The sequence below is a fragment of the Amblyomma americanum genome, chromosome 1 (genome assembly GCF_052857255.1).
Source record: "Amblyomma americanum isolate KBUSLIRL-KWMA chromosome 1, ASM5285725v1, whole genome shotgun sequence".
Lineage (NCBI taxonomy): Eukaryota > Metazoa > Arthropoda > Arachnida > Ixodida > Ixodidae > Amblyomma > Amblyomma americanum.
Genome location: NC_135497.1, coordinates 257,390,758 through 257,418,147, shown reverse-complemented (window position 1 = coordinate 257,418,147; position 27,390 = coordinate 257,390,758). Strand labels below are relative to the sequence as shown.

Below are 27,390 nucleotides of genomic sequence, written 5' to 3'. Positions count from 1 at the left end.
AGAGCCTTGATGGCTGCAAATAGCATCGAAATCAGTAAACATGTGATGTTTTGTTCAGTGCTTCTGTTTTTCTGCCTTTCGCTGATCGTCCTGTCACGTTGCGGCGCCTTAGGCTGAGAGCGAGAAAGGCTGTTTGCCAGATATTGTTGCGGCAGATGGAGGAGAAGAACCAACGGACTTCCCACGTAGCAGGAGTAAAGAATAAAAGAGTTCTGAAACACCTGAGACTACATAAACTTGCTCAGTCACTACCCAGCAAAAAAAACATTGGGTCCAGTTAGTGTTTCTAGTCGGAGTGTTCAATTGGTTCCACTTGTATATTTGGAACCAAACTGATTCCAAATTGGAATGTAGAAAAAATTTAAAATTGTTTTTTGGCGGAAGGAAATGGTGCAGCATGTCTCGCGTATCCTGGGACACCTGAGCTGCACCATAAGGGAAGGAATAAAGGAGGTAGTGAAAGAAGAAAGGAAGAAAGAGGTGCCGTAGTGGAGGGCTCCGGAATAATTTCGACCACCTGGCGATCTTAAACGTGCACTGACATCGCACCGCACAGCCTGACATCGCACCGCACACGTCACACCAACATGCACAAATTCGTTACTAGCAAAAATTTTAGGTTACATAGATTATATTACTATAAGAAATGTTGGAGGCGCATAATCTTATCCAGATTAAATGCCCATCATTCCGTCAGTAAACAATTAAGGCTACCATGAGATCCGTGTTTGCTTTGAGGTTTACATTTTTTTTCGAGATTTCATGCACAAAAGCGTTTTTTTTTTTCACGTAATTTTTTTATGACTGCAGTGGACTTGGCACACATGTGCATGCTGTCCGTTTGTGCGACGACCCATATTTTAAGAAAAGCACTAATCACCTGGCTGCGACGTTATTACGAACAATTAAAGGTAAAAAGTGCGTATAACAGATGCGATTGGCGCTCGATCGTCCGTAATGACGGCCTGGCCGACGGGCCGATGGTCTGAAACGGCGCCCACCGCGCTTCGTGCGTACGGGCAGCGGAGCTGTCGCGGCTCTCGCCTTTTCCGCTCGCTTCGCTGCCGAAGGTTCTACGAAAATTAGCTAAGCTTTCATTTTAAAGTGAGTTATTCTGTTGTTGGTGAACTAACCATTAAGATTAGGCTTTTAAAACGATGGCTAACTCTTAAGCACCTTCAGCCATCTTCGATGCGAAGCACAATGCGCATAGCGTCGCTGTGCCAAAGGCGCGTGGTTAGAGCGAAGTAGGTCCACCCAATTCTTGCCTATGGTAACATTTTGTTCTTTGCCAGCCTCTGGCCTACGCGCGGTAACGGGTCCAAGCGGAGTCAACAGAACGATTCGTGTCTCGCATGCAGGTATATCTGTCGCCGTCCGGTTGCTTACGGCCATGCTTTTTCTTTTTTTTAAAATTATCAACTGCCAAGTTGGGACGAGCGGCAGTTTTCAAAAAGTAGAAGTAAAATGAGGCAGCAAAGTGATAACTGTCACCGGTCTTGATACAAACATTCGGTAGGGTTTCGTGCTGCTGGCAAAATATCACGGGGGCCGACAGCCCGAAAGCCAGGAAAACGAATCTCAGAAAATAAAGCGCAAATGAACTGTGCTTGATGCAACCTTGGAATCTACGGGCCAACAGCATTTTCACCAGATGACATTAATTAACAGCTGAGATATAACGGAACATTTCAGAATCAACGAAACATGCATCGAAAGATTTGCGCCTCGAGAAATTTTAAAAGTAGGAGCAAAGAAAAGGCGAGTGGAAATTGGAATAAAAGACTGCCTTAAATATACTACTGGTACTTTAGTTGCAATATTATGGTAACAATAATGAAATGTTTATATTTTCTAGTGATATCTATTATTGCAGTGATATGACTTTTTTTTTGTTTTCTTGCGTCACATGGCAGTTAACGCCGTTTCGCAAGTTGCTGGGTGCGGAGTCGGCGGAGTTGTCGCCGATATCCCGACATGGCGGACATTCGAATTTTGGAGTGCCTGCAGCATTGCTTGCAATGGCTGTTGCTTACTGACTAACGTCTTTTTGAAAGCTGCTAGATATTCCTCCACTAGAACCATACTAGAGGCCGTGTTTTAAAAATGGATAATCCTCAATCAAACGAGAGCTCTGCGGCTGAATCAAGGCCCGAGTAAGTACTTCGTCGTTGGTACGTTGATCTTTGGGGATGTGGCCTGTGGCCTACCTTCTCGCAGATTTAAACTACCGAAAACGTTCTCATTAACCTTGCAACACTACTGCCGAGATGAGTGAAGTTTCTGGCTTTGTACTTTCGTGCAACCTGTGCCTGCTGCTTTTCTTGTTCTATCGTCGTTGTCTTCTTGTAAATTAAGGTTTGCATTCCCTTCAAAAGCTGCATAAAACTGCACCTTGAGAGAAGATTTATTCTCTGCAGTCATGCCGGTATTTAGGCAGCCTTTTCATTTTTTTTGTTGTTGTTGGATAGTTTTGACCAGTTTGCCCTAGTCTGACGTGAAGTCCGCAACGTCGCCCTCAATTTCAAATTGTAACGGTTCAACACAATGGCAACGGTTCTCTTACGCTTAGGATAGCCCTCCTATTTCGTGCAGGCTGCTGATTTTAATCTCCAAAATGACCGAAAACGTTCTCATAATGAGCGTTGTAATCTATCAGCGACTCTTTTCTGATGCTCAATTTTCGCGCTGTTCGTGCCTTTGCAGAGAGAGATCGTGGATCAGCGATTCCCCTCCAGGGGGATTAAACTTTAAGTGCGGTGGTCTATCCCGCGGTTCGCGAGAGGCGGAACAAACAGAACTTAACTGCATTCGCAGTAGGGAGTAGAGATGCGCGAAGGATACGTAGCACGAACAAAATTAACCGTTACAGTACGGAGTCTACTGCGCAGGCGCAGAAGAGGACCGGAAGTGTTCGAGCGGATGTATTTATATTTATATATATATATTTTTTTTTCTTCTCCGCATCTTGTTTGCGTCATACACCGGTCAGCCGTCGCTGGCTTCCGTGGGAAGGTTTATGTCTGCGTTCGCTGCGCCTTTCAGACGAAATTAATGTTGAAAAGTGTTGGGCGCAATGTTCACCGAAGCTAGGGAAGGGCACTGAATACTTTTAGTCCGCGCTTTTGCCGCGTTCAGCACCACAGTGATCGCTTCTTCGCGATGTCCTCCAAGGTATTGGTACGCTCATAAGTAGAGATGTAGTCTCGGTGTCACTTTGGTTCTGGTTTTTAAGCTTGTGCTACTTTCGAGACTACGTGTGAACGTTTACTTGTGGCGTTCGCGTCATCCTTAATGAATACGAGTTGGTTGCGTGCTTAACGAGTGCTGCACACTTGAGAGGCTTACAAAAGAAGTATTCGTTGAAGTGCCGTGATTCGTTTCTAAAATGTTTGCATTCAGTCAATTATTTGTGTACATGTTGCTAGGGTACCATGAGCTACCACTCTTAAGTTGTGTACTTAAATACCGCATGCCTTATTGAAAGGGGAAAAAAAAATTGTAGGAAGGAGCGTTTGGCATGCAAAGTGTCTTGACCGTGCAGTCCAGCTTTCACTGAAATTCTGGTTATTCAGTACCAATAATTGTACAGATTTCTGTAAGTATAGCCTTTGTTGCACTACTTATGTAACGTGCCTTATAATGTGTTGCTGTGTGCTGAACCTTGCATTGTTCAGAGAAAGGGTTGTTGATGCCAAACCATGAGCTCATGCACCTTCGAATTTTATGCAAAGGTGGCATTTAGTTGTCGTTTTGTTTATTGTGTTGGTTTTGTTTGCCAGTTTTCCTCTTTACTATGCAATAAATTGAAGCATAACATTGTGTATGGTAATGCTGGTTCAGAATAGTAGTGTTTCTCAGTCAATTAAATGCTGTGCTGTTTGCCACTAGAATAGCCGAATTAATGGTGCAAAGGTCTTGGTGGTTGACTCACCTTGCGTGTGGCGGTTTTTTGAATGTACTGTGAAATTCTGCTCTTTGGTCTTCAGACTGTTGTATATGGTGCCATGCTTGCATTTGTTGGACTTGTTTATTGTCATACTCATAGGGCCCTAGTGGCATTACAAAGGGGTATGCAGTTTAAAAAGGACTGCATGCAGTGATCTGTGTGCATACATGTAAACATGTGCAGTTGAAGCAAAGAGTTGATAAAAAAGGTCATATTTATAAAATAAATCCATTAGCTTCATTATCAATTAGATGTGCTATAGCAGCTGGGAGATGGCGTTATTCAGAAAGTTTTACTACCAAAATTAATTCTTGGAAAGAAGCTTGTTCTGCTTTTATAATCTGTAGCCTTAAGCACATGATCTGCTCATTTTTTATATGTAATGTGGCGAAAAAGCAGGTGGTGACCTATGCCAATTTATGAAATATGTCATGGCACATGAAGTTCTAGCTTCTTTGCTGAAGGGGCCTCCGTCCCAGTGCTTGTTTTGCGGTGGCTTAGCCATTGCATCCTGTGCAGGACAAACCCGGTGATAACCCTGCCCTGCGATAGCTGAAGACCCTCTGTTTTTTGGAAAATTTCATGTCTTAATTCCCACTTGGACAGGCTAATATTCATTCTGTAATTGTCAAACATCAATATAACGAACACAGATATTGCGAATTATTGGCTATATTGAATTTTTCGTATATATCGAGCGCGGTTGGCCATAGAACGGATATATCGCAGCGCCAAACTGTGCCCGTTCGGATAGCAGGCGGCAGGCTTCGCCGCACTGCACAAGTGACTGGCGGTGATGTGGCAAGCGTTCGCGCCAAGGTTGGCACTTTTATCTCGCACTCGCCTGCAGCGGTGTGTAGGGCTGCAGTCCGGCGGTCAGCACGCGTTCAGGCCTCTGGCATCCGTCGACAGCGCCTTGGAAGCAGCAGCGCAGGTGGTTGTAAGCTTGCAGTAACAATCCTGCTCTCGTGCCGTCTGTCGCAAAGGTGGTACAACATGAACTGGTGGCCGAGTTGGTCAGACATAGTTCTTGTAAACCAGCGCAACGGCTCGAAGCCAAACAGAAAGGGACAAAACACAGCGCTGAACTAACAACACAATAGATTTATTCAGGGCACCATGCAGTGGTTAAATACACGCTGGTATCACAGAATAACGGAAAAACAGAGAAAAACAAGACAAAATAAAAAAAATATATCGTTTCACAGCCTATCATTGTGATTGTGCGAAATTTGCTATCTCGGAAAAAGAACACGGATACCTATTGTCATAGATTACGTGCTTCGGCCAAGCTTTCGCACAATCACAGTGATAGGCTGTGAAACAATATATTTTTTCTTATTTTGTCTTGTTTTTCTCTGTTTTTCCGTTATTCTGTGATACCAGCGTGTATTTAACCACTGCATGGTGCCCTGAATAAATCTATTGTGTTGTTAGTTTAGCGCTGTGTTTTGTCCCTTTCTGTTTGGCTTCGAGCCGTTGCGCTGGTTTACAAGAGCAAAGGGGGTGATAACTGCGATAGCTTTCTCCTTGATGCACCTCTTTTCACGCGACATGGCTGTGATGCGGAGAAGCTACCGTAGCAGGCGCTTAACTTCTGGTGCGATGCGGGGAAGCCAACCTAACTGGCGTTCAGCTTTTTGCGGAATTCGGAATAGCCGCGAGCGCCTTCCAAACGCCGCCCAAACCTAAGGAAACGACTCTTCGTTTCTCTATTGAGGATCGCCAGAATTGCTGTCTTTTCAACGACTAAATTGCGCCGCTGTTGTGCGCGTTTCAGAGGAAATTTAATATTATGAATTTCGGCTACAGCGAACTATTTTACGATTTTTGACTTGTTCTCTATACCGAGGTTTCACTATCCAGCGTATACCATGCTGTCAGCTGTTGAGCTTTTCTGTGTTACTTTACATTGGTGGGTCCCAGACTGCACTCACACTCTCATGTTGACTTCTCATAGCTTTTAAAGAGTAGTTAACTACCATATTGCAAGAATATTTTGGTGTTAAAATTTTACATCTGACATGTTCAGTACAGCATGTTGTGATGAATTATTTCATTCATAAACTTTGCATATTTTTGTGAATTTATTTCGTAAAGTTCACGTAAATTTCTCCTTTTGGGGGGGTCGGTCACGTGGTGCGGAGAAGCTGCCGGTGGTGCGGAGCCGTGGCTGGTCACTTGGTTCGTCATGCGGTTGGTCACGTGGTGCGGTTGGTCACGCGCCGGCAAGGTGCGCACGGCGGCGGCGGCTCCGGCACGCCAGCTGTACGCCATGTGACGTCACTGCACCTCGCGCAATGCGCAGCACGGCTCTCCAGGAGCCACGCGATACTGCTCAACCTTAGCTAGTGTAGCTTACGCTACAAAAGTCGGGAGCCGGGACGTTTAATTTGATTGAATTGGAAAATCTGCTGCACAGAAAAATAATTCCAAGTTTCTAAGAATGCTTGGAATGTGCAGATAGAGTTTCTGCGGTAAAAAGAGGACTTCGGAATCCTCTTTAGTGCACCTTTAAGGTGGGTCGAGCCTTTGAAATTTCAAGAAGTGGCCAAAAAAATTAGATTTTTTGGAAATTGTATCCGCTTGTAGCCTCATTTTTTATGCTCTCCCAAAGTTTCATTTTTGAAATTTACCGTGAAGTTCTCTTAAAAAATTGTTTTTATGAACCATAGGGGGCTGCGCATTGCGAAGAAATACTTATGGGCACTTCTTAGTTATGGTTTTTTTGCCTAGATGCTCACCTTGTGAAGCAGATTTCATCAGGACTTTTTTTATCTATTTTGACCCGGTTTGTTTTGTTGCACTCCTAGAGGTTCATAGTGCAGATCAAGACATTCTTAGTTTTTCAAATTTTCGAATTTAAATTCCTTATATGAAATATATCTTCTCACTCTAGATATGTCATTGTACCATGCATCGCAAAAAAATTCAAAACGAAAATTTGCGCTTTGAAAAAAATTCCAAGAATATCTTGACGTGCTGCGTACCAGTAAAAATGCAATAAATGTTGAACCACGCTTCTGCCACATTTTCTTAACTCTACAGCCTTTTCATAAGATTTAAAGGGAAAAATTGGAAATCAGCTTTCTAGAGATAGAACAGTGAAGTTTTGTGAATAGTCATACAGTTATTTCTAATATGATAAAAAAATTTCATGCCAATACATCAAGAAATAAATAAAATTGCTGAAAGTCTCGTCCCCCTTAACATGCAGAAATGAGAAAGAAAATTAACACACAGATTGTATTACATTCTTCATTAGCACGTATTTATCACTATAATATCGCTATGCATTTTCCTATTGAAGGTGACTGTTCTTGTTGAGGGTGGCTGGTGCCGGGCACCTGCTTGGAGCGCCTTTTCTCTGTATGTCCAGACACTTTCATGTTTAGCTTGAGGGCTCACCTTCATTTGCCAATCACTGAAAACAAACTGTAATGTACAGTTGCCTTTTCAGGACCTATTGCTTGGTTTTCAAGAAATAAGCTACTGTGACAGGGTGTTTGTGTCTAGTGAACTCTAAAGAATGTGAACTTTAAAGAATGGGAACATTTCAATAGGGATCTTTCTGGTCGGGAGGCAAACTAGAAGGAAAACCTTAACACTCCGACCAAATTCTTCATGAGGAGCAACCAGTCTTTTCGGGGCTGACTTGCCAGCATCTTCAGGGGTGACTGGATGGGGAGAAGAGAGGCACCTTTACAACTTTGTTTGGTCCACTGCCACAGTTCTTAGAAAGGGGTCACTGCTCTGTGAGTTACCTGGGTGAGAGTAGAAGACGGGCGCAATGTGTGTGTGTTAGCAGATGCCTCCCATCCACGTATGTACACGGCTTTTGCGATGCGGCAAGGTTCGTTTCCTGCTGCCTGGCAAGCACATCCTGTGCACATGTGTCTCTCATCCAATCCCATACAGGTGTGGCTTGCATGGCAGTGACCTCTTTCCCAGAACCGTGGTAGTGGACAAAAGGAAGGTTTAAAAGTTCCTCTCTTGTTGCCATCCAGTCGCCCCTGAAGATGGCAACATGACAGTACACCATGACAAGCTGAGCTGTCATTTTGTGATTTGATACTTAGCCCTGTAATACCTTGCATCTCAGCTATGAGAGAGCTGGTGCAAGCGCCAGTAGTTTTTGTTTATGTTTACAGAAGTGTGTCCCCTTCAGGCACTGTGTGCACATTTGTACATACGTCCGAATACTGTCAAATCTCTTCATAGAAGAAAGGTGCAACTTGCACTAATGTGGGCACTGTAACAAGGGGCCAAAAGGTTGCAAAATTGTCCGCACAACCATTTCAACCCAGGTATACAAAATGAACGCAAAATATAATTTTTAAAATGGATGCCCCTGCATTTTTGCAGTATCTTTGATGCCACTCCTGTGAGTGCACATTTTGTTATGTTAACATTGCAGAGAGGGGGCCGTTAAAATGCTTCAGATGTGCTTATTTATTTACATAGTTGGTTCTTACGACTGGAATGAGTCAAAAGCAGTATTACTAAGACCCTGAAGCCAGTGTTGAGTCACGATGTGGAGATATGAGGTCTTGACGGGAACTGCAGAATTAAGCATCTGGGAAGATGGAATTTTTTTAATGATATCTTTGCATGCTCCTCAATAGAAACTGAAAAGTTCTCCTTCGAATATTTGCTCTTTAAAGGGATATGAAATCCTCACAGTCCAAGTGTCATCTGCGAGAGATGCAGAAATCGTGGTGAAAGATGACTTGCTGCAAAAGAGAACTCTAGCGACAGAACCTAAAATTTCAGTGCCCATACTGTTGCGTCAGTATTTAATTGCGTGGTTTTGAATTTTGTTATTTATTTTGTGTGCATAATTTTATCACTCTCTCACATTCATAAATTAATGTAATTGGCTAATTTTAATTACACAGTAATCATATTTTCCTGAATAAATCTAATTTTTTACACTTCTGCAATATAGGGACCTGTAGCAACAAAGAGCTGTAGGGTCACAACTTTTCACCAACATTTTCGTTGCCTGGCCATTGCAGGCTTAAATGCTTTTATTATATAGGTATGGCAGGGATGAGGGTGAGGGCGAAAATACTAGAAAATGGTCCTGGATCATAGCAGCTAATTGCACAATGAGATGGCTGCAAGTTTCAGAGCACAGGACCTTTTGCTGGATAATAATAGTCAGCCTCTGAAAGATTCTTTTCTGCATTGCAGATGAGTTGCATGCACCCTTTCACTTTAGTTCCTCTCTCTCTTTTTTTTTCAGAACTAATCTCGATTTACCAGCGAGTTCGATGGAGGCGCCAACATGTAAGCTTAACCTTTTGATGTTTTGTTTTTTGTAAGTTGTTAAATTGTTTAAATTTTTGGGTTAGTATATTATTCCAGAGTGTTTTTTCATGCCTGCAGGCCTTGACCAGGGGGTGACCGTCATTGACTTTCTTTTTTGTTTTGTTTTAGCTGGTTCTCACGGTGCTGTTGCAAATCAAGAACACAGCTTACGGAATTATGAGCAGGTGAGTAACTATCCTTCTTCCTTTTGTTTGTCATTTTAGCTGTTTCTAGTCATCTGTTGGGCATTGCCACTTTATATGACCTTTGAGCACCTATAGCTGTAATGTAGGTGTATGTATAATTTTAACTGCTTCTTGTGATCTGTTGGGCACTGCCATGTTTTATGGCCTTTGAGTATGTACAGCTGTAATGTAGGCATATGTATAACCTAAGGTCCCCAAAGACGCTTCCATATGAAGCATTCTATTGTCTTGCACTTACATTTAGCTCTTTCAGAGTTGTGCCCATATACCCGTGACACATACCAAGGGTGAAGTTAATTGATGTAGGATATGAACATTTCACAAGCTTGTGAAAAGTTGTTGCAAAAGGTAAAGGCCGCATCCCCTTGGCAGAAACAAACATGCATGGAGCATAAGAGAGCCATTGTCGTAGCGTGCATGTACTGCTTGTCCCATGGCATCTGGAGTGCAGCAAAATAGTAGGACAGTAAAGTTATTTTCTCCTCGCTGGGCAAGCTTAATGGGTTCTATGCATCTGTTAGAAGAAAATTAGAATAAAGAGAAGAAAAGGGTAAATGTGCCATAAAACATGCCATGTATTTTGTGCCTTGCGCAAAGGGAGTCGTGTAAATAATTCTTCTTTCTTATAACAATGTTTATGCCATCTACATGGGGCAGTGCTTAACTCTTTCCTTGCCGCAAAAAAAAAAAAAATGACCGATTTTAAGTGTTTTAAAGAAATAAAAATTATTTCTTCAAGAAGTGCTAAATGCACTGTGCATTGTTGGAAGAAAATTAAAATGAAAAAAAGAAAAGGGTAAATGTGCCATAAAACATGCCATGTATTTTGTGCCTTGCGCTAAGGAAGTTTTGTACATGATCCTTCTTTCTTATAACCACGTTTATACGATCTACACGGAAATTCTGAACTTTTTTTTTACCACAAAAAAAGACCAATTTTGAATGTTCTAAGAAAATAAGTTATTACTTCAAGGAGTACTAAATGCACTCTGCATTGTAATACGTCAAACAGTAGCTTACTGATTACACTTCTGAAGGAAAAAAATCCAAAGTTGGGTGTGCGAAACTTATTTAAAAATTATTGGTGAAATATGCTGGGAACGCAAAAAAAAGAATACAAGCAAAACAAAAATAAGCTGCTGCACTGGGCCAGAAATTGATTGCAAAAAAATGAAAATGTACGAAATGTTGCACTTATTCTTGGCTATTGTGATTTTCGGTTGTGTACATAATACACTGCACTTTCAGTACCCTTTCAAGTTAGGCAATATGGCTGCTGTGCCACTAGAGAAAGCAGTTGCGTGAGGACATGACGTGGAGGTGAATGTGGGATGTGCTACACATTACACTTGTTCTGATTTCTGTTCTTGTTTTTTTTTTTTATAGTAGAACTTGCTGTTCCTGCTTTTCTCGAACATTTTTTTTCCGGTTGGTGGTGAATGGATTCAGGGTAAAGGGGGCCGTGGCCTTCTTTGACATCATCATAATTGAAAATCTGCTGGTGCATTTGGTAAATATCTCGGCAGTATATTGCAAGGACCCTAAAGCACCAAATAAAACCACTCTCAACATTTAAAAATCAAGTGCACTACATAAAATACAATGTGAACAGAAAAACGAAACGCACGCGAGCATGCGCTGATGTCATGGGCCTCTGAGACGAAGTCTCGCAATCAGAACTGAATTCCGATGATTCCATATGGTTGTCTGAACTCACCACTGCTGCTCTAAAAGAAAAAAAAAAGTGGTCAGTGTAGCTTTTCGCCATCCAGCAACATGCTGTGCAACAAACGCCATGATCGCCGACTGGCGGGCTACGTCCGGTCAATGTTTAATTTTTCACGTTGCCTCGTGTTAGAAAATTAAAAAAAAATGAAACCAAAAAGATGGTGTTATAGAAGCAAACTAGATGGCGCAGCTTGCCCAGGAGCACAGTCTTGAATTTTTAGAGGCAGGTTCAAAACGTCGGTCATATATGATCGATGGTTTATGGCGTGGTAAGGAAAGAGTTCAAGGAGTATAGACACCAAATTTTTGGTTCCTTGTTTTCTTCTTTCTAGTGGTGCATAAGACATTAGTATGCAATAACCTTCCATAAGATGAACCCAGCTAAGATGAATCTCCGATAAGGTGAACAAATGGGGCCATTTGGTCGGTTTCCCCTATACTCTGTTTCATACATCAGGTGCAATGCCGTTAAAGCTAGCGCTCTTGTTTGCGCTGCCTGCATCCGCGACCAAAAAGTAGTGCGTTCCTTGTGGTGAACGAAACACAGTAATGCTTTGCCTGCAGGCTTATTGCACGACACATTTGTGATGACCTTGATTAAATCACTCTTATTACTGACGACATGCTGTCGCTTTCTTGTGCTTTAGACCACTTGGTTCCATGTGGACTACTTCCGTACCTTTCATAGCGTTGCACCTGATGTAAAAAAAAAAAAATCTCAAGACTGTTTCGCGTGTCCTTTGGTTAAGACTAACTTTAGCAGTGAACGTGGGCCACGGTGACCCCGTGTAATGGCACTTGTGGAGCTTCTGTGTGTCACTAAGCAAATAAAAAATTATGTAAAATGCTTCCACGCAGAAAGAGCACCCCCACAAGATGGCTTCTGCATACCTTCTTGCAAAGCTGCATGGAAGCCGTCTTGCGAGAGCACGCTTTCTTGATGGAAAGCTCTCGTTCTGGCGTGGAAAAAGGCAGGGCACCATTGCGCCTACATTGCTGCAGGTCTCAGCCGTGTGATCTCGGCATAGTGCATGTGTCACGTGATGCGCATTGCCCCCCACAGACTTAGAGGGGCGCATTCTTAAAGTGAACCCACTCGTTGACTTGGGGCTTGAGAACTCCGGGGCTGCATTTTCTGCAGATGTGGGGCCGGAACACATGCTATCTCACTGCAGAGATGCCATATATAGGTACCATGCACATTGCCTGCAGCATACGGAAAGGCATGTGGTGTATCTGCTTGTGGCATTGATAACAGTTATGCTGCAGAAGGCGTGAGATGAAAGAGAGGTGCACGGCTGTGTTGCTGGGCACCTTTGAGGTGCTTGGAGCAGGATGAAAAGCAAAAATCAGAGGGAAAACACATGAATAGCAGCCACTGGGGGATACAGTGAGAAGAAAGAAATGGTAAAAAAAAAAAACTAAACTACTAATGCCATTTTCAAGTGAGATAATGTGTGAGCGTATTTTGTGCCCTCAGGCTGCAGCTCACTTCATGACCAGCGCAATAAATGCTGTATTGCGTTCTGAAAAGCTATTTTATTCCTTTTTTTTCATGTAACATTTAAACACACCGAGAGCATCCTCACCTACCTTTTTTAGGCGCACTTCTATTTTTATGAACTTCTGATAAGACGAACACATTTTCTGGTCCCTTAAAGTTCATCTTAAAGCGAGTCTACTGTCGTCGCGTGGTATTGGCTTACGGCCGCTAAATAACTTAAAATTGAATTTCTTCTCGCACGTGTTTCAGTTTCGGTCTCAACAGCTGAGTGATGGCTATGACGTCAAAGGTCACAGGAGACATGGAAAAAAAAAAAACTGCAATATAATCACTGCTTCGTTGTTTTAATTCACTACAACGTTAAAGCCAGCCTGCCTCATGGAATCGTAACAAGTTCAACGGCATGATCGTGTATCTGGCTCCTTTGTGCGTTGCTCTCTCCACAGCTAACTCCACTCCATTGCTAGTGTATCTGGCGCCATCAATGGCAGCTTCTTCTAACAAGCCATGTCTAGAAAATTTATCATGAAAACGTTTTTTTTTCTTTTGCTTTCTAATGTTGAAGGTTGGAAGTTGTGTCAGAAATATGCCTTAAATAACATAGTATTGAGAACATAGCATGGTTTGAGAGTAAACTGTTAACTTCAAGCGGGCACTATATTCCACTGCATAGAAGACAACGCATATTTTGGCTCCGTAGCTTCCACTTCATTGCCAGAAAAAGTTGTCTGGGAGTACAGTGTCCCGTCTCGTTTTAGCATTGTGTGAAAAAAATGCTTTGATTGGAATATCTATAAAAGTTCACTGTAATTATTGGCTAGTGTTGTGTTGCAGTGACTTTCACTAATAAGTCTGACCACCCTGTGTCACTGCAACACAGCTCTCCGCTCCATCTCGAAACATGCCTGCAGCAGTGTAGAAGCCACTGTAGGCTCAACCAGCTGGAGTGCTGCACTCTTGTCAAATCTGTTTCTCCGTGGTATTCTGTTTTGCACCAGAGCGGTACATTGTACATGAAAATGGTTGCGCACATTTGTCTTTCTTTTTTTCTGATTAATCTTTCTTTTTAATTAGTGATAAAAATAGTCTTTTACTTGGGAGTATTGATATCCAGATAACAATGTTCCTGCTGTCTAATGTTTCGATATCTTATCCGAAAGCCTAGGTAGCCATGGCTCCATTAACAAGACAAAGCAGTATTCTTGAGAAGCTTGTCATCAGCAAGACGCTGCGTGTTTCACTCACATTTTTGAGAATGCCATAAAACATTTCATAAAAATTGTCCCTTTTGAAGTTGCACCACAAATTCCTTTGGCATTCCAGAGCAGAGGCTCTGTAATAGGGCTCTACAGAAGAACCCTTGGGTTCCTTGGGAGTGCTTTTTGAGTTCTCCGAGTACCTGAATCTGGGCATGCCTCAGTCCCCACTTTTTATTTAGCCACTTGGGGCTACTCATAATGTAATTGATTGTAGCAGGCTGTTCCACTCTACAGCCAGTCATTATTAAGTAGATTTAAGCGTTTTTTGAGGGCCTGTGCATCTGCAAGCTCTTTTTACTTGCATGTTAGGCAAGAAAGGACAAATTAAAACATGGGGTTCCTCACTACCTTTTGAAAGTCATTGGCGTTCCCTGAGGCTGAAAATAGTTGAGAACCCCTGTTCTAGAATGTCCTAACCGAAAATGTTCATATGACTCCATTGGTTGGCTGTTCCGTTGCCGCTGCTTGGGCCATTCCACTTAGTCTCTTGCTGGCACAAGTAAAAAAAAAGGCTTTAGGCGCACAGGTTTTTTGTGTATTCCCTTTTCTCTTCCATTTTGTTACCTGACGAGCATGTGGGTCGTAGAGGTTCTTTAGTGCTGTTTATGCTCCTGAAGCTTCGTTGGGCCACTTCTAGACACTTCTGGTGGGACTTCGAGCTCCTCGTGCTTGTAAACATGTGTGATAAGGCTACTGGAGTCACTAGAAAGGATATTAGGCATGGTTTTGCTATGACAGCGAAAGGTGTGCACATATATCTTGGTTTGTCCAGCAGCCCTATGGAAAGCAATGTTTTTGAACTGCAGTGGATGCATGCTTATTTGTTTTGATACTTCCAAATGCAGAGCAGACAATCGATGCCTCTTAATGTGCTGGACCTTACTACTTTGCAGTGTTTTATTTTCTTTTTTCGAGGGCTGATAAGGGAACAGCAATTGTTTCTTACCCTCTCCTCTCTCACACTCCTTGCGTTTCCCATCTCACGACCCTTTTCTTGGTCACTGCAAAGCAATGCAAAGCACTGATGCACAGCTGCAGGGAGTATTCATGATGTGGTGTACAGACTGTCTTCTTAGTGTATCGCCTTGCACATTCCTGGGCAGTCTGATTGCCAGAGCATGTGTCAGTGAAGGTTGACGTCTAGCAAGCTACGATGCTTTGTTTTCCGTTGGGTGCTCCCATTCTCCCAGCTGTGAAGGTTGTTGACTGTACCTTTCTGTTCAGTAAGCCTGAACAGACAGGGCTAGTTGATCAGTTTACACACTGGTGATAGTACATTTGATTATTGCTTGACAGTCACCAGTAAAATTGCATTGTAATCCTTGCAGCTTGGCTAGTTTTCTGAAATACTGGGCTCACATTAATTAGAATTTGCTTTTTACATCTGGTTCAGTGCTTTTCCAGTTCTGCCCTACATACAGAGAGCTAGTATTTCTCCATGCATTAACACTATTTATGGTAAAATTGTAAATCTGCTTTGGGCTCTTGGCCTTAGGAATGCTGTTCTAGTGTCCATCTTTGGAGTTTTAAATGCACTTTCATTGCCAAGCATCTGGTCTTTGGCCATCACAGATACCCACTCATTATTAGGTTGGTGCTGTTCCTTGTTGCAGTGGTGCAATTACTGCACCAACACTGTGCCAAAAGTTATTTCCCCATAATTCATCTCTAGAAACCTTTCTTTAAAATCTTCCCTGTAATCCTGATTCAGCCATTAGTATCCAGTTGGGCAAGATGTTGGCCGCGTCTTTTGTCTGGACATGGGTGTACCTTGAGAAAAATAAACTGAAAAGTGAAACAGGCCTGAAGCCTGCCAAAATCCTGCGGGGGTCAGACAAGGCGTGGAGGGCAGGCAGGAATGCATTTAGTGCAAACATTTACAGATGGCATTGGTGTTGGTTTCATGTCCCTACTCAGTTGAAGTAGGGGGACGAACAGCACTCTACCATGAAAGTTCTCATTTGGTGTCTGTTTGGCAGCTTGCCAGAAGGAAATATCACTTGTTGGAAGCTTAAAAAAAAACGTGTGCACCGAAACTGCTGCTGCAGTTTTTAAATGCTTTTCAGAGCAATCCGAAAGTGGTAGTTGTTTTGTTGCTTCTTTCTTTAGTAGACTTGTTTTTGTAATAGCCCAAGCTGTAAAAAAGGCAAAAAGATGGACAATAGGCTGAGTCTAAATTAGGTAGGAAAACAGAGCGATGTATGTGCGCAAAAAAGCCTGGTACGTGTGGTGCATGCACATGCGGGCATGTGCGCATGCACCCACACACATACACACAAACGCTGCCTCACCAACCAACCTCCCCTGGGCATTTTTGCATGTGCACATCCCATTATTTTATGCACATATGCACATGCTTCCGTGCACACACATGCTGGTGCGTACACACACACACACACACACACCGAGAAGAGAGCGAGACAGGTGCTGTGTTTCTTTATCCACAATTTTTTTTAAAGATATGTTAGGACAGCCTGTGCATGTAAACTGTATGGCAAACAGATGTTATTTATTTATTTATTTCAGTTATCCTCTTGGCCCTGAGGGCATTATAGAGGGGCGTGATACAGTACAAAACAACAAAAAAATAAGAAAGGAACAGACAAATTGGAATACAGGAGTGAACTGGGGATTAATCAAGTCTGAAAAACACGGGGCAACTGTAACAATCTAAAAACTAATAAAAAAATATATTGCATCGGAAACATCGCTAATAAGTTGCAACCCTTGTCAATGTTTGTCGTTAAAAACAGGGGAGAAAGTAGAACACAATATGAAAGCACATAAAACACACAACATTATAACTGAAAACATGTCCGTGAAAGTGTGCTAATAAGACTACTAATAGGAACAAATTACCTCTAAAATTTTTTGGTCAAGAAAAGCTGTTTTGTGCTTTGGCCTTTGAACGCGCTCCCCTGCTATGAATTGGGGCTAGCCACCTCCATTGCAGGTTGCACATGAGGTTCGAGCTCATTTTGCATGCATAGTTTCACGTGCCACCATGATGTCTCGGTGTTTGCGGTGCTCAGCTGCTGACCCCAAAAAACGCAGCTGAGGTTCCGGTCACAGCGGTCGCATTTCGATAGAAGCGAAATGCAAGAGACTCAAGTACTGTGCATGTTAAAGAACCCCAGGTGGTCGAAATTACCCAAAGTCCTCCACTACGCCCTCCCTCATATCTTGAGTCACTTTGGGACGTTAAACCCTATCAGTAAAACCTAATTTTACGTTGGATACATTCAGCCTCAATGCCGATTCAGAGATTTTAAAAACTGGGGTTGCCTTTTAATCTTGTTTTAAAATGAACATTTAAGCTCAATTTTTGTTAATCAGACGTGTTTTAGTTGCACTCTGTCACGAACATGATTTACCCTTTGATGTAAGGTCCACCTTTGCAGAGTACATTGGTGTATTTTTCAGGGCTCTTAAAAGAAAAGTCTGCTTAGAGTAAAAAAACAGCCTCTGTGTGTATGCATGTATGTATGTGCATGCATGCGTGTTTGCATGTGCGTGCATGCATGTTTGCTTCACTCAACTAGTGATCCAAAATGCATTTTTGCCCATTTCAAAAGGTGCTGCAGAATTACTTGGCTTAATCACGTCACTCTTATTGTAATAACATGGTGCCATTTTGTCATATAGATATTATTGTATCTGTGTGGTTTATTGCAGAACATCATCTCTCTGAGACAAGAAAACCTCAGGCTACGACTTCGTTCATTTTATTTACAGCTGCAAACCAAAACACCAGCCGAAGAAAATGAAAATGAATTTGTAAGTATCCTTATATATTTTGCAAAAAGCCTTCTGTAATGCCCCAGTAGATTGGAAACTTGTGGTGGGTGGAAGTTGGAGCCTTTGGTTTCCCATAGGGTGTGTGGTCTGTGCCGTTTTGATGCAGAAACTACATTGCTCGGTTTAGTAGCACGTGTCTGTGTATTTCCTACTCTAGCAGTTGATACTTTCACAGTGACTAGCGCAGATTGTGTAATTTTCCCCTCTCACTATTTCTTCTCATGTCAAAATGTGCTTTGCTGCTTTCCATTTCTCTTTTGTCTAGGATGTCGCCATTTTTTATCACGTAAGTGGCTAGTTGTAAGGTAAAATAATGGCACTGTCTGTGTTTTCCGAACATTGAAATCAGCGTGCGTATCCAAATGATTTCTTGATGTGCACAGCCAACGCTGTATAAAACGAACTTGAAGAGACCATGGAAACTTGTTTGTCTTACCAGAAGTGCCCCTAAAAAAAGGATAGGGAGCATACTAGGTGGGAAGTATCTTTTGCATGAAAACATATAAAATGTCCTTGAAATGAGGAGGTAATTGCAAAATGAGCATTTATTTAGTGCATGACCAATAGCAGTGATGTCATGGACTCATGATTGGCTTTATCAACAGAAAGGTGACATGACATAAGGCCATGTGATCCCGACAATAAGCAGGACTGGTCATTTTTGCCATCTTCTCTCTCTATTCCTCCTGCAGTGTTTACTGTTTTGAGGCTTTTTCCAACTCTCTGTTTTCCTCCAGTTCTTAAGTGCTGAGAGTGAGAGTTCTTAAGCGCTCTCTGGATAGCAGAGCGGCGCCCTCTCTGTCTGCCACAAGTAGCACATGGCTGGTGACCGCACGTGCTGCATGGAGATTTAATCTGCATTGTGCATGCGTCTCCTGCCGCGCTGTTCTCAAGTATGTGGGGCCAATGCCATGCCAGTGAAAAATTCAGCTCCATGAAGCTGAATATATGACGCTGCCGGAGCTTCATAGGGGGTGTGGGCTGGGCAATACTATTTTTATTTCTTCTTAAATGCCCACTTTAATTTATGTCAAAACCTCAGGACCACAAATACTTGCACCACATTCCTGTACTTCTTTTTGTCTGCCAAATTCAATGGCCTGCAGATGACACTGGCATGGTGTTGATTTTTCCCGTATGTTCATGCCTGCCTGAAATGAGCAGGTCCAGGCGTAGATCACTGCACGGGCAGTAATTGTCCCAGGTCTGGCCCGGGTCCAGTACCCTCTCCCGCTACCCGCTCGAGCCCGGCGCAGTTTATCTAATACATGCCCAGGCCCGGCCCGAGCCCAAAAAAGCTCTCACCTACCGAGCCTGACAAGTGGGCGGGTCTGGCTCAGGCCTGAAACAACACAAAAGCTGTAAGCGCACTACAGAAGCGCAGATGTTGTTACAATGAATTTTAGTGAAAAATGGTGAGTCATTGTTTGAGTAGAGGTCTAAAATTGTCTAGTTCCTGCTTCTGGTTCAGTAGGTAGTTTATTTTTTTGCTGAGAAGTACTGTGCCTTGAATGCCACACAGACCAATTTGCTGAAAATAATCAACTGAACCCCGTTTTCTGCCACTTAGTTTTGGATTTAATTTTCGCAAGCTTATGTCAAACAGCCAGTAACATTGCAATCAGTTTGCCACCTACACACCAGATATCATGCAAGACCACAAGGCAGCAAGGTGTCCTCTTGTGTCTGTTCAAACAGCTGCTTCTCCCACTGTCACTTGTCTCTTAGCATCCAGAAAAAACAAACATCAGGAACATCAACTGGGCTTGCATATATTATGAAGATGTCAACTTTTACCGGCTCCATACTTTGCTGAAACTGTGTTAATGCACTGTTATCTTAAACAGTTAGTTTAGACTGTTTTTTTTAATTAAAGGGCACAAAAAATAAAATATAGGCAAAGGTTTGACCCGGCTAAACCTAAGTAACCAAAGCGAAAGTTTGAAAGTTAAGCCTGTTAAAGCTTCACTAGACTTGGTTGTTGCTTGATGGTAATGACTGGCGTTTAGCCGAGGTTTACCAGGCTTAAGTTCAAAGCTTTCGCTTCGGTTACTCTCTTCGTCTCTGTGCGGCAGCCTCTCGGCGAGCTATGTCCACTGGATGATCGGATTCGGCCTGTCGTCTTCGCAACCTTTGAGAGGTAGACAGTTCACGAGGTGTCTTGCCTGGATCATCCATGACGACTACTGCCATTAAAGGGTCCCTCAAAAGGGTGCTTGAGGTTGGCTATAAAATGTGTGCATTATGTAGAGAACAGGCCACCGAGCGTTCATGCCGCATACAAGACCTCAAGAGCGAGCCGATAATTTAGAATACAATTATAATAACTCCCGCTTTCGTGCCTCGCACCGACCAGCGGTGCCGGGCTTATGCCCGAATCCGCGTGCATTGCCTCATGTAGCACTCGTTATGCCAGCACCGTACTGCTATCATTGGTTCGCCGTGCCAGCTCCGCCAACGCCAAACCAGTTTAAGGGGCGTTGACTCCCCTCCTGAGGAATTTCAGCATGCGTCGGCGGCCGGCGGAGGGGGCGAGTGCGTGGGGCTGGTGGACAGACATGTTAGCGTGCAAAAAGTGACGAGGGGAGAGGGAAAGACGCGAAGACAAGGAAATTCAAATTTTGATTACAGATAACTCAGCTTCCACGAAACGCATGAAAAAAATTTGCTGGAGGATAATTTTGACGCTGCTTCCTTTAGCATTCAAGGCATATCGCATCTATGTTGAGACCCCCTATCACAGCCCCTTTGAATGTCAAGAGCTGTTGCAATCCGTTTGCACCGGCTGAGAGGCAGCGCAGGCTATCTAGACAGAGCGAGCGCGCAGTTCTGGCGTAGCTGCGGTTGAGTGAAGTCATGGTTGTCATGTGACTAGGCAGAGGCGAGTTCTCGGTTTTGGCGGCGGTGGCAGCAGCTGGGTGACGTCATAGCTGTCATGTGGTTTCTCCTCAGTTCAATGTCAAACTTGTGCACACGGCGCATACGGCAAAGAAGCTATGGAGGGGAGTAGTGAAAGCTTTAGTTTTTAAAAGGGAGGACTTGATAGACAAAAGAGAGAAGTCTCCTAAATATTTCGCCGTGCATTATGAAAAGTGCTTAGCACTAACGCAGAGACCGAAAGGAGAGAGACCGCACTACACGGGTGCTATGAGCTAAGCATTTGTTGGATGCACCCTCCAAGGCCCAGATTTGCCCCTACGCGCAGCCTCTTGTATGTTCCGGGAAACCTGGGGGAGTACCACCACGAAACAGAATAAATAATACTACGGTTATCAAGAAATATGAGACTCAATAATATCGAGCCTTTAAGATTACAGAGTCAGGGCGCGTGCTGGGGAGGAGATAAGTGTGATGCATTCGGAGCTGAAAATCTAGCATCAAAACAGTGAAGATAGCCTCACAGTTCCTGTTCATCTCAGGCTATATCCGAATGATTAAAGCAAAATGTTTCTTCATTTTTGTTTGGACGCCATACTTATGCTTCATGCATAATGATCTCGCAAAGCTAAGAATGTGGCAGGCAAAAGTATTGTGTTGATATCACTTATGATGCTTCAGAGCTTGAGATGTTTGCAAAGAGTGGTATATATGCTGTTCTGCCTGAATTAATTTGTTTTCTGCATTGTTTTCATTTTTTTGCACGCTGAACATACCACATGACATTACCGAAGATTAATAAGTTAGTACTCCGGAAATAGTTGAAAAACTGGCTCTAATTGTCTTGACCTGCTGTTTGTTAACCCCGTGAGAACATGAAAAGCGGGCATTCAGTAAAAATACCCGTTCACTACACATGCCCGAGCCACATGCCCGAGCCTAGCCGAGCCTGCCCAGGCCCAGCAAATAATTGCTGTACGCGGTCCAGTCCAGCCCGGCCCGGGATTTCGGGTAAACCCTGTTGTAGCCATGGTGGGCGAAGCGGAGGCAGATCGACTAAGCAGCATGTTTATTCGGCATGCTGGGCCGTACAGGAGAAGACTAACCATGAGTGATCTGCTCTTGCGTCTTTTTGCAAGTGAGCAACGCCCCCTCAGCATTGCATCATCTCATGCCACAGTCGGTCACATGTCGCTCACGTGACACTACATTACAGTCACTTACAATGCGATCATATGACACTACATTTCCTTCCCCTTTACCTTGATTGTTTTACACAAGCTCTATGGGCTATAACGATCAGCAGGCTTCCGAGAACAAGCACTGCACCGAAGAGGTGGCGTGTTCGGAGGTGGCACAGACTCCCGTAGCAGTGGTGACTGCAGCGTGGACCTTGCAGGCGAACTGGCGTTCTGTCCTGGCAACGTAGGTGCCTGGTTGGGCTGCACAGGCTGTGGTGCTGAGGATTCTTGCGATTGAGACGTAGCCGAGGAAGGGTTCGCAGCAGGTGACCCTTCCGGTGCAGGTTCTGAGAGTTAACTGGGCACAGAACGCAGTCAGCATGGCTTCGACACATTTAAACGAACACGGGCATAGGTTGTCGGCATGCACGAACCTCTGTTCGGCATGCATGAACTCAAAAAGCTGATTTTTAAAAATTGGGAAGATCTTAGGTGAAACATCCTGTATAGTTCAAATGTCCCACCAACTCCGTCCCACCAACACCAACTCTAATACAGACTGAATGATGCGTCATCTGTACTCATTGCTTCAAGCATAAACTTTTTTATTAACCACATGGCAATGGAATAGTATTATGCATTTTTTCTGGTCATCTCTTAAAATGCACTTTTAGACAGGAACAGATTTGCATCATTATATAGAGGTGTGCACTGTACACAAGAGAGTCTTGGCTTTAAGTGCAGCAGTTGCAATTCTTGCAATTTCTGAATGTGGGGTTCTAATTCTCGTTGGGATTGGCAGGACGTGTAAGGGAATGATTTAAGAAATCAGATTTCCTATCGGGGTGCTTTCTTTTACAGCGTGGGGCACATTCTGCAGTCCTTCTGGAATGCAAAATTTGATGTTCAGTGTGTGGATGGTAAATAGGTATGTGGGGTTTAACGTCCCAAAGCTACACATGGGCTTTGAGAGACACTTAGTGGAGGGCTCAAAATAATTGAGATCACCTGGGGTTCTTTAATGTGCATTGACGTAACGTGGCACATGGGCTTTTTTTTTTCATTTAGTCTCCATAAAAATGCGGCTGCCATGGCCAAGATGCAGTCCTGCTTTCTTGGGATCAATAGCTGATAAAAAGCTGAATAGAGATCTTGAATATGCAGTTACATAATCAGTTAGTTGCAGTTAGTTGATTGTCAGTTACATGTCCATGTAAAATGATGGTGCATATATTTCTTAGTCACTACTCTTCCTGGTGTCTTAATGAATGGTATTGTCGTTTCAGCAGAAAAATGTGGCTGAGCAGATTCAAAAGTTTGTGACAGAGCTTGATGAGCGGGACAAGCTTCTCGATGAGAGTCGGTAAGTTCATCGTGGTTCAGATTATGGAGTTTGGCTTTTGTTTTAACTCTAGATCACTGGGAGTGCAAAAAAGTCGCATGCATCTTTTAACTGGTCATATTTACTGGCATAATGAATGCATTTTTTCAAAAAAAGAAATTAAGAAGACACTTAAAGGTGCACTAAAGAAGAATCTGATCTCGTCATTTTACCGCGGGAACTCTATCTACACGTTACTGGCATTCATAGAAACTTTGAATTATTGTCGTGTGTGGCCGATAGCCCGAGTTAAATCGGATTAAACGTCCCGGCTCCTGCCTCTTTTGAACTCAACGCGGTAGGTAGGCGGAGTCAACCACGCGTGGAGTGCCTTTCAGCCAGTCCAGTGGCAGCTTCGCTTTCGCTTTTATTTTGTTTTTGAGGTTTCTGTGAATAAACATTTAAGTGACAGAAAAATATAGCCGCAAATCAGGCCCACGGAAATAAAAATACACGTGGACTCCGATTTACGTATCACTCCGCCGATGGCAGAGCGGCAAGCTGCCACGGTACTGGCTGACGCATTGGCTGACTCCTCCTACCTACTGCGTTGAGTTAAAAAAAGAAAGGCTGGAGCCGGGACGTTTAATCCGGTTCAATTAGGGCAATCAGCCGCACAGGACCATAATTTGACGTTTCTAAGAATGCCCGGAACGTGTAGATAGAGCTCTCGCTCTAAAAAGAAGAGTTCAGATTCCTCTTTAGTGCACCTTTAAGCTTTGGCTTATGAGCAGACGCAATAGTGCCTTCTCATCCTTTTTTCTCTTTTTATTCCTTTTCTTTTTGATTTCTCAGTGATTACTAGTCCACAATCACATCACTGATCATGGCCATTAATTACAATCAAAATCACTGATTACCAATCACACATCACAATTATTGAACACCAGTCACTATGTAGGTTACACAGCATGACATACTACGCCACTGCATACTCACAAACATATACGCCTGTTGTTTCAGTACATTGACACACCATAACACTGCCTTTTTATTCCGCGCAATTTCTGATGCTGAATTATAATATTGATTTTTTTTTTAATTACTATAGAAGATCAGTACACATCTCAAACATGTTACTAAGTCGTACTTACCATAACACATTCACTAGGTGCCCCTCTAACGCCAATGACCGTTCGTGGCCTATGCGTTGCATGCCTACCTGGCATGCAGTGGGCCTGGGTTCGAACCCCAATGCCAGCTCTAATTTCAGAAATTCTGGGATTTTTTCTGACTGATGCTGGACGACGGGTGACACTGGGTTTTCAGCAGAACGAGCTCGTTACGCTGTCGCATAAAAATCTCTGAAAATTAGAGGGAGAAGGAGTTTCTTTATGCGAGGCAAAATATTCAGAACACATTTAAAGCTGTGAAAACAAAGAAAAAGTAGGCTAGTGAAAGAAATACTTCGTCCGGTATGAGACACCTTATAAATTCAAAAAGAAATTCATTTTCCAGCATGGTTTCAGTGCTTGAAAACATAAAACAACTTTCATTTTAAACCTATTTGTATAACTCGTGTAGCAGCCCATAGTGCTGTCCAATGAGAGCATAAGAGTTCAGTCAAGTGCAACTGGCTGCATTCAGAGCAAAGCCCAGCCGCGACAAGTTGTTATAATCCCTGTTTTGGCAAATCGAGCAGTGAGTTCCTAGTGACCAGGCGTGGTTTCTGTTGGCTCTCAGATTCTGCTCAGAAAATTCTCATTGGTTCTGCATCCAGTAGGATGAGGTGTATGGGTATAGCAGTCTTTGCATTCAACCGGTAGCTTTTTACACTATTTTGAGTTCTTTTGGTGCTCCAAAAAGGGTACCTGCAAGTATTGAATATCATCATGAGCAAACTGTGTGCCAAAACAAAGGGATGCATTCATTACATGAAAGAAGAAAAAATTGTAATTTTCTGGCTGCCAAAGTAGGGGGATGTGTTCATTATGCGAGCATGTTCATTGTGCGAGTAAATACAGTATGTCTGCACCCAGCTAAAGTGTCGCAACCATAGCTGCAGCAGCAAGGCGGCAGTTGTTTTTATCTTTATCCTCAGATTGCTTTTGTGCTACAAGGACTGTAACACACTAATGGTAGTGCTGAGCCATATGTTTGAGTCCTACTTCAGAAGCTTCCCTTCACTGTGGACAAGACGAACTGCCACTGTGAGCCAAAGCTATGGTGCAGAACCGTAGTTGGGCTGTAAAAACTAGAAGTTCTTTGGAATTAGTTGCGGTTGCATCTTTTGTTTATTAATGCAATGGTTCATTATTATTTTGTTCACCATTTGGCATGGGTCTACAAGCAAAAGCATATTGTAGGCTTGCAACCAAGCTGCTTCAAAAGCATGGCCTGAGTGGGCTGTTCATTTTTCGTGGTGAACAATTTATAACTGTAGTCAGCATACCTGTAATGTGGCTTATGGTCTGTTAGAACACATTAGTGCTGCTGTAGGAAGAAGACACTCATCACGGACCTTAACTCCAGAAGCAGTCGGTCAGCTAAGTAATTGTCTCGGAAAATTAATCCTGTGCTACTCTTACAGTTTTTTCAAGCGTTCTTGATGAAAATTTTAAAAATCTGGCTAGTGCTGAATTGTATTCAGTGTGAATGTTCTGCTTAGTTGGTTTCTGTTTATGCTTGTAGTAAAACGTGAAATCTGGAGGAATCAAGATTGGAATACATTGATTGTAATTTGCTTGTGTCGTTTATAAAATTAACCCTTTCAGGTGCTGCTTGCCATTTCTCCTCTTTTCTCGCATAAATAGTCCATTCAAACGTTGGGAAAGGCAAATGTTGGGCTTGTAATGGAAAACGCCAACAGCTTTGTAGGCATGTGCAAACTTTGTACATGTCACAGTGGTTGGAAATTTTAACATTGAAACACCAGGATTTATTCTGACGGGTACAGGGTATATCAGGGGATTGCATATTATTTTTCTAGAGGCACAAAAAAATATGAGTTACAAACACAAGTATTGTCGAAGGACCTGCTACCAAGCTTACTGTTCTGGGAAATGTTATTTACTGTGTTCGCTAGCAAACATGAAAAGGCATACCAGTTGTGATATGAAGAGTACAAACTTTTTCTGAAACCAAGAATCACTGCTAGCTGTAGCGCACTCTCAGACATACCTCGGCAAAATTATGTGTGCTCGCTCAGGCTCACTCACTAAAGTTTGGTCAACCTAGGGCCACTCAAACTCACACTTACAGAAGCCCGGGCTCACTCGAACTCATGAACTCAAACTCATTTAGGCTCACAACTCTATTGGGCTCACTCAGACTCTCCAGCCATCCGGGGTCAACCACCCATAGCAACTCAGGTCTCACTCAGACTCATGACTCATGTAGGCTCACTCGTTTCAACTCGACTCGTTTGGACTCACTCATTTCAACTCACGACTCATCTGGACTCGTGACTCACGTGGGCTCACTCAGTTTGACTCACGACTCACCTGAACTCACTCATTTCAACTCACGACTCATCTGCACTCACTCATTTGGGCTCACTTGCACATTTCAACTCGTGACTCACCTTGACTAAGGATTCCTATAAGCTCACACATCGGACAGCTGAATTGTTTTTACACCCAATGGCTCAAGTTGCGCACCTAAAATGCCAGAAAAAGGTGTTAAAAACACGGTGATGCGATGAGCTCTTAACTACAGCTAGCCTGTAGCCAGGCCTGTCTCAGAAATTTAGTTTGGTTTGGTTTGGGGGGGTTTAACGTCCCAAAGCGACTCAGGCTACGAGGGACGCCGTAGTGAAGGGCTCCGGAAATTTCGACCACCTGGGGTTCTCTAACGTGCATAGAGGCCTGCAGCTGCCGCTCACGGGAAGTAAAGGTCTAAGGCCGCCGCATGTGTTCTGCGACCAATTAAAAATAGCAAAGGAAGAACTAGAGCAACCGTGATACAGCAAGCCACAGCTAATATCGAACGAGACTAAGCGCAGTGATTAATCAGCTTTTGTCACGTTTTAGTAATGTTCTAGAGGGCACCAGCCACAAAAATTAAATACCACAAAACAATGAAATTGCTCTACATCTTCATCTAGACCAAAAGCATATTCATATAGTATTATGAGTACACAGGAGACTCTCATTTATGAACGTGAACTCGTGCCCAATCGGTGACATGGATTCACTTGGGGTCATGGGATTGTTCAACCTCACATCATGGACTTGTTTGATTTGATAGGCCCAC

General features: G+C 43.2%; 1 protein-coding gene across 21 annotated transcripts in view; it reads left to right on the top strand.

The window, feature by feature from the left end:
- Positions 1–1,945: 1,945 nt before the first annotated feature.
- Positions 1,946–27,390, top strand: part of LOC144114981 (uncharacterized) — a 154,408-nt gene continuing 128,963 nt past the window's right edge. For 5 of the 21 annotated variants that reach the window (XM_077649072.1, XM_077649074.1, XM_077649073.1 and 2 more), the window contains exons 1-6: positions 1,955–2,156; positions 9,198–9,241; positions 9,392–9,447; positions 17,635–17,736; positions 18,023–18,043; positions 23,102–23,178. In XM_077649072.1, the coding sequence (XP_077505198.1) occupies positions 2,107–2,156; positions 9,198–9,241; positions 9,392–9,447; positions 17,635–17,736; positions 18,023–18,043; positions 23,102–23,178 (350 nt within the window). In that variant the 5' untranslated portion in view covers positions 1,955–2,106. Of the gene's footprint in view, positions 2,157–2,970; positions 3,175–9,197; positions 9,242–9,391; positions 9,448–17,634; positions 17,737–18,022; positions 18,044–23,101; positions 23,179–27,390 lie in introns of those variants that run through there. The other 16 variants (XM_077649081.1, XM_077649077.1, XM_077649064.1 and 13 more) reach the window with 11 other exon arrangements.